The 11,750-nt window shown below is 39.3% G+C and overlaps 1 protein-coding gene across 1 annotated transcript in view; it reads right to left on the bottom strand.

The window, feature by feature from the left end:
- swap70a (switching B cell complex subunit SWAP70a) overlaps positions 1–6,948 on the bottom strand; it is a 15,676-nt gene extending 8,728 nt beyond the window's left edge. The window contains exons 1-5 of the mRNA XM_050053603.1: positions 6,790–6,948; positions 4,288–4,428; positions 2,071–2,244; positions 1,081–1,308; positions 791–937 (exon numbers count right to left, since the gene is read on the bottom strand). Coding sequence (XP_049909560.1) covers positions 791–937; positions 1,081–1,308; positions 2,071–2,244; positions 4,288–4,428; positions 6,790–6,885 — 786 coding nt within the window. The 5' untranslated portion in view covers positions 6,886–6,948. The remainder of the gene's footprint in view (positions 1–790; positions 938–1,080; positions 1,309–2,070; positions 2,245–4,287; positions 4,429–6,789) is intronic.
- Positions 6,949–11,750: the final 4,802 nt, after the last annotated feature.

Genomic DNA, 11,750 nt, shown 5'->3' on the forward strand with positions numbered 1-11,750 from the left:
AGTGAAAAGCAATATTTATGTGCCTTACTAAATTTACACAAGCACTACGAGTGGTCAGGAGCAGGAGTAGATTTTGTTAGTAGCTACGAAAAGATCGGAGCTACTAAAATATTGATGAATGCGGACATGCACGTAAATTTCCATCTGCGAACAGTTTACACACAAATTCCTTCTGCTCACGTTTCATGAATGAGACCCATTGTGTATACATACCAGTGGTTCCCAACCATTTTCCCTCAAGGGACTCCTTCTCTATCTTTGAGTTAACTGATGACCCTGACTAAGTGACATATCCTCGGCATAATTCATATGATATCCAGTGAATAACAATAACAGAATTGATCAACTAATAAACTGTACAATTAACCAAAATAGTAATTGGTTCTGTTGGCTTCATCACACCATGACCTCCAGCAGGCACTGGGGTGATTTGCAGCCAAGTGTGAAGCTGTCGAGATGAGAGTCAGCACCTCCAAGTCTGAGACCATGGTTCTCTGCCGGAAAACAGTGGATTGCCCCCTCTGGGTTGGGAGAGAGTTACTGCCTCAAGTGAGGGAGCTCAAGTATCTCAGGGTCTTGTACACGAGTTCAAAATAACAATTTCATTTAGTTTTTTTCACAAAAGTGAATGAAATGCTGGGATACAGGCCTACTAAAGTCTACTTATACCCCTTAAAGTCAACAAGGCCTTGCGACCTCCCATGAAGCTTTGACAACCCCTAATGGGGGTCTGGACCCTCAGGTTAGGAACCAGTATTATATACTACAGTGTAAAGAGATAACAACACACCTCTACACAGCAGGTTCGGTCCAGGTTGATGTCTCCTTTCTTCTCCACAAGGTCCTCACTGACGTAGTATGAGAGTGAGTTGGGTCGAAGGACAAACCAGCGCTCGGTCCAGTTCTTCCTCTTGTGGCCCTTTTTCATCAGGTATCCCTTTGAAACACAGAAAACACCTGAGTTGCCTAGCTATTCTGCCAAAATCACTGTGATACATCAAACACAACAAGGTCTGATACTTAGATAGATAATTAATTAAGCAAGCAATTCATTTACAGTCTGCATGAGCTCTGTCTGACCTGCTTGAGCACATCCAGTATGAGTTCCTGGAAGACCTCATTGATCCCCATGGACAGGGTCTGGCAGTTCATGCCCTTGCTGAAGTAGCCCATCCCCACCAGTTCAATCAGCTCCCAGGCATTCAGGCAGTTCTTCTTTGTGTTCAGCTGCAGCTTGTAATTTGAAAACTTCTCCTCGCTCCATCCGCTCCCCATGGCCTCAATCAGCTTTCGCAGGAAGTACTCGATCTGAGGAGATGGACAGACAAAGGAGCTTTGTTTTATTGTTAAAACCTATAATTACCACCTCGCAGTTGTGTGCCTCAACAAACCAGTCGACCCAGTAGCACAGAGGATCTCTGCAATCAGCACAGATTGAAGGTGGGCACCAAAGATTAGTGTCAAAAATCCAGTATCTGAAGTCTCCCCTTCTGTTTCTGAGTTATGGTGTTGAGTAAGGGCCAAAAAAGTGTTTTACGGAACATTATGATGTCACAGTGAAGCTGACCTTTGACCTTTTCCGGTGTAAAATGTCATCACATCATCATTTTATCCTAAAAGACATATGTGTGTAACTTAACTTAACTCATAATTAGTGTAAGAATTCTTGAGTTATGGCCAGAAACATTTCTGGGAGGTCACACTGACCTTTGACCACCAAAATCTAATGAAATACGTCTTTACCACCCTCCTGGAATAGATGACATCATGATGGGATCTAATCGCCAAAGACCTTTCACATTTCTCATACTTATGTGCACATACAAATAAATATTATTAGTCTCTTTTGATTGGAATCAGTTCATTGTTGAATCTAGGTTGACGTTTGTGCCAAATTTGAAGAAATTCTCTCAAGACGTTCTTGAGATATTGCATTCACAAGAAGGGAACATAGGGACAGATGGACAGACAACCCAAAAATGTAATGCGTCCTCACACAGCTGTCGCCAGCAGGGATGCTTAAAAAAAAAAAAAACACACCCAGAAAGCAACTGTAATGACCTTCCTCACCTCCTCAGTAATGATGAGGAGTGGGTATTTCTCTTCTGACAGGAAGTTGAAAATGCACCAGATTTTGAAAGCATCGTCATCTGAGATGAGCAGATGTTTAGTGCAGATCTTTTTCCTGAAACACAGCGTCCAGCACATCTTGTTGAACTCCAGCACATCAAAATCCTCCTGTACCTGGGAACAAAAACGCACCATTCAGTCAGAGTCAAAGTCAAACTGGTCAGCACCAGTAAGGGCAGTGTGTTTACAAATGCTAAGCAGGAGACTGGTGTTTGTCTCCTTTCAGAACCTCCAGTCTGCAGGATGTGAGGTACAAACGTGATGCAATTAAAGGCCTCATTTTCATTCAGGTCAGAGCCTACGAGAGAAAGGCAAGAAAACAGCTTCCAAGTACAAAGAGTGAGACTCAAGCAGTTTGCTGACTGACGTGAGACTTCAACAGATGTGTGTTTGCAGTGTGTTACACTGTGCTCACTAAGCTACAGAGAAAAGGCCCCAGCTTTTGCGAAGAGTGTATAAAGACAGCAAATTTTACTGACACATTAAACTACCAATCAATAAATAACTGACCAAACACATGGTTCCTGTGGGGAGAACAGAGAAGTGGTTGAGACCATTTCCTCTCCTACAGATCAAAACTGGTCATGATTAGTCATCCTAATCTGTGTCATACACTCTTCAACAGAGAAGAAGTGTGTGTTGGTGTTTCTTTTCTATTTTTACTGTTTGTGTAAGTGTCTAAGTCGTTTTTTTACTGCGTCCATGACACCATACATAAAAACTGTCAAGGTCTTTGTGATCTTGTTTTCGTGTTCATTGATCCAATAGTTCCTGATTTCAAGATATTTATGCAAAGTTTTTGTACAGCTGCTTGTGTTCAGACAATATGTATTTTTATCTACTCCCCAAATGCATAGATGGGGCCTATCAGGCGCAGGTCAGGGGTCCAAAGTGTCAGGGGTGTCACTCGCCTTCATCTGCTGAATGTCACTCAAATTAACACATACTGACCAGAAAGAGACTCAAAATCACCACAAAAAGATGCAAATGAACTGCAAAGAGACACAAAATGACAACAAAAATGGCAAAAACAACCATGAAGAGACACAAATTAGGAATGGTGGTGGGGCCTTTTGCATATCTGTGCCCAATGTCTGCCCATGCCCAAATGTCCTTGATGGAGATCTGTGGTTACTTTTTTCCCCTGCAGACAGTTTACTGCTAAGCTAACTGATTCAGGCTAATGTGTTGCTCATACAACATAACTTAATCTACTGTTGGGAAAACTGTTACTGTAACAATTTTCTTTTTTTCACTTTTATTCCTGTGAATGTTTCTTCTGGCCTCATCATAGGCGGACTGTGAGACAATGGGCCCCTGGGCACAGACATACAGAGGGCCCCACCACTTCCTCTACATAAGAGCAAGACACACAGACTTTGTAGCTGTTAAGCCTGTTTTTGTAGTTGTTTTGCATCTCTCTGTGGTTTTCAGTCTGTTTGTAGTTTTTTTGTATGTGGTTATTTTGGCCCTTTTCCTGTCATTCTGAGTGTGTCTGTAGTGGCTTTGCCTTTCCCTGTAGTCATTTTGAATCTCTTTGTAGTTGCTTTTCATTTCTGTGTAGTCATTTTTTGTCTTTTTATGGTTGTTTTGCCCATTTTGTAGTCTTTGTGGATGTCTTTGTAGTTGCTGTCATTCTGTCTGAAGTCGTTTTGAGTCTCTTTGCAGTTGTTTTTGCTCTTTTTCATAGTTGTGAGTCTCTTTGTTGCTGCTCTGCGTCTCTCTGAAGTAATTTTGTGTCTCTTTGTGCTCATTTTGAACCTTTTTGTAGTTGTTTTGCATCTCTTTGTGGTTGTTTTGCCCTTTTTTCGTAGTCATTTGCCCTTTTTCATAGTCACAAACTCTGCACAGAGGGCTTTCTGTTTATTATATTTCTTTGATCCTGCACCACTTCCACTGGACACAACGTTTTTATTGTTTCAACTTTTGTTTGTAACCTTTTCTTGGAAGTGTGTTCAGATCGCTGTGCACCTACACACATAGTGAGGGCAGAGGAAAGATATCAAGAGAAAGAAAATACAGTTTTGGTGCTGACACTCATCACATTGGCACATGTATAAAAAATGTCAAGCTATACCCAGTTGAAATGATTTTTGCAAATTACAGTGTGTTGACTGGCTTAAAAACACATTCTCCTTTCAGCATGTTTGTCCTCACCTTGTCCAGAATAAACTTGTTGAGGTAAGGCATGTAGCCCTGGTTGGACAGAGGCCCTTTATCATCATCTTTGAAATGTTCTTCAAGGGCCACAGGGTCATGAGGAATCTTCATCACTGTGCACAGGTTGTGGGACAGCACCTAAAGAACCACAATTTGAATATGAATTACATATAATATAGTACTGCAGGCGAGAGGACACATATTAGGTTGAGACACATTACTGTACAGTCACCAGTCTTGCAAAATTAATCTATGTGGGGGGTAAGTTAAAGATGAAGCCCATGATCAGTCTCTCAGTTTTCAGATTTTGCTATCACACATGCAAAACCATATCACTGACATTTACAAGCATCACCAGTCAAGCGTTACTTCTGTTCTTGAAAGTGAAGCCAGTTCTTTTTACTGGTTGGTTCAGCTGTAAAAATAGAGGATTACGCCCAGATCCAGTGTTTCGGTTTGACTGTACAGCACTGTATCTTAGATTCTGATAACCTCCTCATGCGAACAGTCTCCTCTGCTCTCTCTAAAGTGTTGTGATGGATACATGATGGAATATTAGCTGTAAACTGGCCTTCACTGTGATGTAAAGACCATAAATAAATCTCCCAAAATAGTGACATTTAGAGATTTCCTGGCCACTCTGCAGTGTGGAGAGAGCATGTGTGAGAGATGAAAAGCCCTGCAGGATCCCTGAAGTCAGACTGTGTCTTTGTCAGGCTGGGCACATAGACGTCAGACCCAGCAGACAAACAAAATCTGGCCCAGGCTGTCATACACCACCTCTCTCTCCAGCCTTTGCTTCAGTAATAAAAGGCCTGTCACGTGTTTTTCAGTTTCTTCTCAAACAACAGAGACGGACTGAACATGCTAAACATTCTCCCTTTTTTTAAACTACCTGGGACAAGTGCTACAAGGAAAATAAGCAGCAGCATTACTGCATGAATGGTGGATAAATGAGAGAATCTGACAATACAATATACTTGCATCTCTGTAGTATATAGTAAAACATGCAGTATGACTGTATAAATCATGTGTGTGGCCACTGTAGCTCAAGTAAACACACTGATGTACAATGTAAAATTACTCCTTTACAAGCAAATAAGTTCTGCATTCAGCACTTCAACTATTTTATTATTATATAATTTATATTACTGTATTGCTACTGGCAGATTCATGTTATATCCGTTTGGATGTTGCATCTGGTCGAGGTGAAGCTAAACAAGGCTGTCACGTTATCCTTAAGTTTAGTGTTGGTTAGGTTAATGTTAGTGTGGGAATATGGTTATTGGAGTGAGTTAGGTTAATCTACATTTCACCAACAGGTAAGTGCAAGTATGAAGAAAAAAGACAGTATTAGGTTCAGCGGTAGGTTTAAGATTTGGAGCCTCAGAGATGTGGATTTTCACGCTGAAGAGCTTAAGTCATTTTGACGAAAAGAAACTAAAAGAAGGATAAATTAAATTAGATAAGATGTTTGCGGCAATAAAGACCTCGCAAATTCAAATGTATGACTACCATAAAACTTCAATAATAGCCCAGACTACTATGTACTTAAATCAGTGAACCCAACAGGCGTCTATTTGGGACAGGCCTTTAATTCCTTTGACATTAAACTGTTGCTCAGCAAAGATGGGAAATACAATCAAATTGTTATTTGAACCAGTATGAATATTAACTAGGCTTTGAATAACATGTCAGTTATGTGTTATGTAACAAAATGAATTCAAGTTTCAAGTTTCAATTATGCTAATAAAATAACCCTTCCGTTTTCATTCCTTTATGGCTCATTATGAAACCGTGATATTGTGAAACCAAATTTTCTGATGAAATTTTGTTAGCCAGCTACCATCACTCATCACAAACTTTCAAATCTTAAATCAAAATGTAGTTGATTCCTTTGCGTATTATCAAGAAATAACACTTTTTCAATATCTCTTTCTAACTCATTTTTTTATACATTACATGTAAGTCCACAGACCCTTTTTTTACTTTCAATACTACAAAACTGAAATGTCACCCTTACCAAAATAAAGTTAGTGACTCTCAGATGTTTTAACAAGGTAGATGAGTGCAGGTGTTTTGGTCCCTGTGACCTTTAAGAAACAGAAAATAGCTATGTGCCAACCTACCCCAGTCTCCCCTACATCATGTTTTGTCTTCATATATTGAAATGTAAAAACTGAATCTGCTAAATAACAGGCAACTACTGTATATGTGTAAAATGAATGCAGTGATAACAAGTCCAGTATTCCCCTGAAATGCAGCTAAGCACGCAGAGTGGTTAAAGTGCCAGTGCCCTCAAAACTGTACTCCTACATGAACTTAGTTTCTACCACTGAGAAAACTTACACAGTGCAGTTCAGGCGCATTTATTTATCGTCAAATGGTCTGAAGTTACGATGTGAGGAGAACAAGTGATACACACACTGATGAAGTGTACAGTTAGTTTGGGTTCATGCGCGTCTCTGGACACAAAGAGAAAACAGAAGTGAAACGTACCTTTAACTGAGATTTAGAAACTTTCCCACGTTGATCCACATCCAGGGCTGTGAAGGCGTGCCATATGGATTTCAAAAGCTCCTCTCGAAGCCACATTTTGTCCCTCAGCAGCACCAGAGGAGGTCTGTCTGTCAGCTGGGTGCCAGTTTGAGTCTGTAGTATCAGTATCCGCCTCCAAACACAGGCGCGGTGATGGTGGCCCAGGGGAGATGAGAGTGGTGACAGCGCCACGCAACGACTACCAAAGTTTCTTTAACTCGCTGCACCACCCATCATGTGAATGTATTACTAACAGGAACAAGTTTCTTTATTTACAACGTGGTTGATTAAAAAAAAACATCTTTTTAAAGGATATTTTATCTATTTAATTAATTATGAAACTTTTCTTAAAGAGAAAACATTTCCTATATCGAGGTCAATTTAACTCTTTAACCAAACCCAGTCCTTAAGGTACAGTGGGGACCAAAAGTCTGAGACCACATTGAAAATCTCTAATATTTCCAAGTAAACCTGGAAATGATCAGAAAATCTGAGGATTCAGAGACATTGTTATACACAAGAAGCCATGACATGTGAAATGAAGAAGAACTATTAAGATCCAGTGCCATTTCTATTTCAGTTTCTACTTTTTTTTTATTTTTATTTTGATCAAGGTATTTTTATTTCTAAATATAAAAAAGCAGACGAGGTGATATAACATTTTCTGGTGGACCCTTTAATGGTAGGCCTATATCTAATTTTTTTTAAGTGGATGTGACACATAGCCTCTCTAATCCACCATATGTTGGAGGGAGAGCATCCTTCCATTTGAACAAAATAAGCCTCCTGACCAGCAGTGAGCTAAAGGCCACCATATCTATGTAGCACCCAGGGAGTGGGTCATCAGCTGGAGCCACACCAAATATTGAAATCAGTGGGGATGGGTCTATTGTTTTCCCACATATTCTAGAGTTCAGCAGTCAAATTTGTTGCACTGATCATCTTCAGTCTTTTGTACTAAAGGTCAGATTTCCTTGGGTTGTATCCCAGCGGCCCATGCCAATGAGGAGAGGAGGAGAACAAATAAAGGAGAGGAGAGGAGAGGAGAGGCCTACTTTGTAGTTTGGAGGGTAGATTGGTTGGTTTAATATTTCATTTATTCAGAGAACAGTGTTTCACAATTTTGTGTAAATTTGTGTTGATTGTGATGGATATTTATTACACAAACAACTGAAGTGTGCACACTGTGGCACTGTTTCCTTTGTTGTTGCCTGTTATCTGTTATAAATAAATGATGAATGTAGAACATGAATGTCTTTGTGAAGCAGCTGCAAGGTGTGTATAGTACAGATATTCAGACACCTCATATGTAAGCTAGACAGACATTTCCCCACTCATTACTGTGCACATAAGTACTTAGGCCTCAAGAAACCCTCTGGTGCTGGCAGATTGAAACCTCCCAGCAGGGTGCACTTTGTGTGCACAACATTTTTTGTTTTGGTCTGTTTTTTCTCACCAGCATGTTGCATGCGGAAAAAAAAAATGTGGAAGGGATGTCCTGCTTTTCCATTTGAGCACCTGCCCTGCAAAATGTCTGTGCAGGGCATCAGTCCCTTCAATCAACAGTGCTGGAGATTAAGGGAGGCACAGAATTAATTCACAAAATAAATGTCATTGTGATCAGTTGATGTTATTGAGAATAAAATGTAATTAAATTGCAGTTACTGATCAAAATGTTGGTGATTACATAAGGGGTTACACCTGAAGACGATTAATATGAAAAATAATTAAATATAATAATAAAAAAATAATTAATTCTGTTGCTTTGCATCTTTTCGCTGTGCAGGAATACCTTCTTTGAGCATATTTCAGACGCATATGTTACATTACTTTGATGAAGTAATTTAAATAGTTGCATTACTTATTACATTTTAACAGGGTAGCTCGTAATTTGTAACCTATTACATTTCAGAAGTAACCTTCCCAATTCCATTGAGCATTGCGTTCAGGTGACACACAGGTGGATTTTTTCATCTGAGACTCATTCAAGTAACTCGACCTGCAGCCAGTTTTCACCTGTTATAAATACGGCTGTGCCTCAAGTTTCCAGCAGATAATTTCTTACTGTAGTGCTGTGATATTGGGAAACACGACATCAGAGCAAAGTGAAAGCGTCAGAGGTCAAACTCTTATTCTAAGCAAAGAGGAGCTTGTTCAGCATCTAATCATGGCTAAACTGAAGGTTTCTAAGGGGCATGGAAGCCTTTAACACTTTGCAACAACTACTTGACTGGCTGCAGCTTAAGATGTAATCAGAAAATTGATCCTCAGCTCCTCCAGTCCAGTTCAGTTGAAGTATCCTTGGGCAAGATGTCGAGGATACTGAAGTGTAAGACGGGGCTGCTCCTAACTAGGTAAAATGAACAAGTCATTCTGAGGGGCAGGAAACTGAATCTGACTCTTAATTGGCCACAGTCAAGTTTTGGATATGGCTAGATTAAACTTGTAGTTTATCTATGCTTAGGTACTCGTTGTGCTGAGTGGTAAACTGATCACACACATTACATAGAATATAAGAACAAACTATACTTTGACTCAAAACAGGTCCCCATGACGAGGTAATAAAGCGCAATTTACCTTAAGGCATCAGGTGATATTGTATCAGTGGTAAATATTCTCAGACTGGTGATATGTTTTTTTCAGAGCAGACAACAGACAAGAGCTGCAACAATGAATCAGCTAGTCATCAACTAATAAATTAATCACCAACTTATTTGATAATCCATTAATCTGTTTGAGTAATTTAAAAAAGTTAAAATTCTCTGATTCCAGCTTTTAAATGTAAATATTTTCTGGTTTCTTTGCTCCTCTGTGACAGTCAGCTGAACATCTTTGGGTTGTGGACACAACAAAGATCACTTCTCACATTTTATCGACCAAACACCAAATCAGTTAATTGAGAAAATAAGCAACAGATTTATCTACAATGAAAATAACAATTAGATGCAGCTCTAATTTTGACTTGTCGTAATAGGAAAAGCTCCATAACTTCAACGAAGGCTCTCTTCATGTGTCTCAGTGAGCCAACATGCACAACACAGGACCCATAGAAAATAAATGGAATTCAGCCATTGCTCATTATACTATTTACATCTGTCTTTCCTAATGAGGTCTTAAAATGTCTTCTCTGGATAAATAGCCCAGATTTTGGGCTTTATCAAACTGCAGTGCTGTTGTATCATTTGTATCCAGTGCCTGTTGTCTTTATATGTCAGGGCTGCACAAAGTGGGGTCTGTCATAAGGTGTGATTTGGCCCCCCAGATGTTTCTAATGCAAATGATTTCTAAATTAATTTTTAAGAAGTTAGGATATTGATCAGTTTATACTGTTTTATTTATTGTGAGGTAAATATGCTCTTTGTAGGATATGTAGGATCCCTAATTATTCTGGGTTTTTTTTTGTTTTTTTTAAAATCTGAGCACAGTGACACACACACAACTGGGGTAATGGACAGGCAGAGGCCTTTCAATTTACCCTCTGAAACCCCTTAAAAGGGATGAAGGCAATGAGCAACAAAAAAAGAAATGACCCAAAAAATTAGCAAGAAATTAGTAACAAAAACAAACAAAAAATTACCTTGATAGAGTGCTTAAAAATCATAATAATTCTGTGACATAATTTTTTAAATTTAATACTTAATGTTTGAAATATAGTTTTTCCCTAGCTTTTTCTTTTTCCCTACTTTTTTTATTTATTTATTTTTTGCAATATGTGGGACATTTTTTTTTACCAAGTTGCTCATTGCCTTTTCCCCCCATGTTTCTGAAAGAAATCTCACCAATTAGCTCAGGGTTCAAAGGTTTAAATACTTGCTAAAGGCGTCTAAAGGTACAAGACACGTTACATCACTCCAGGTTTGAAAGGCTTAAGGGAACCTGGGATCCTCGTCCCATTTTGCATCTTAACGATACAACATGTGTTTGCTTCTGGCCTGTGGCCCTCCATTAAGTTTCAGTTTTGGCCCTCCAAAAGAGAAAGTGTGAGTGAAATGTTAGCATCAGCTTGTCAAAGTGATTCTTTGAACATATTTTTGTTTCAGAGCTGCTGTGTTGGACCAAAACATCTAACCAGGCTTGTGTGTACAAATATGACAATGTTAAAAACACCAAACTGCAACTCTGTGATCAGAGGAGCACACTGCACTCTGGTGGAAAGTCATCTCTGTTCATCTCAAAGCTTCACTGGCTGGATTGCTACTTATCTGCTCAAAGATTGTACACCAAATGCCTCATTCTAGTTAAGAAGCTGAATATACCACGAGAATGTTGTCTGGCAGGTAATATTACGTCCAACCCTTTCACGCAGTATTTGAAAAATATCAGGTTTTGCATCACACCAAACATTTTCGAGTCAGGTTGAAGAACTCATTTGTTCCCAAGTCTGTAAACTCATTAAATCAGAGTACAGCTTCTGTGTAGTGTACAAAGTACATGTAATAGGAATGTTTAATTTGTGGCACTGCATCCACTTCCCGTGATGTCTGGTGTGATTTGTAACGTTTGTATTGTGGTTTTATAGTTGGGTTAAATGTTTGTAGTTTTGTATTTATGTGTCTTTTGTTTTTAGAGATTATTTTTTGGCTTTTATTACAGAGCAGCTAGAGCGTGACAGAAGGAGAGAAAGAGAAAGGGGATGACACGCAGCAACGCTCAAACCTGGGCTGCTGCAAAGATCTTAGCCTACATGGGGTTGATACTCTACTCGCCGAGCCAGAGGCTGCCCTGTATTCATGTGTCTTTATGTGAAACATTTGACGTTCTGGGACACAAGGCAAATTTCAGAGTTTTTTCTAACAATAAAGTGAAATCAAATCACATTTGACTAAAGTAAAAGTGTTCACTCATTAATGACATACTTAATGACAAATACATTTAAAGAGCAAGAAAAGTGTATAAGGAAACACTCTGGGTCATGGATTCCC

This window comes from Epinephelus moara, chromosome 1 (genome assembly GCF_006386435.1).
Source record: "Epinephelus moara isolate mb chromosome 1, YSFRI_EMoa_1.0, whole genome shotgun sequence".
Lineage (NCBI taxonomy): Eukaryota > Metazoa > Chordata > Actinopteri > Perciformes > Serranidae > Epinephelus > Epinephelus moara.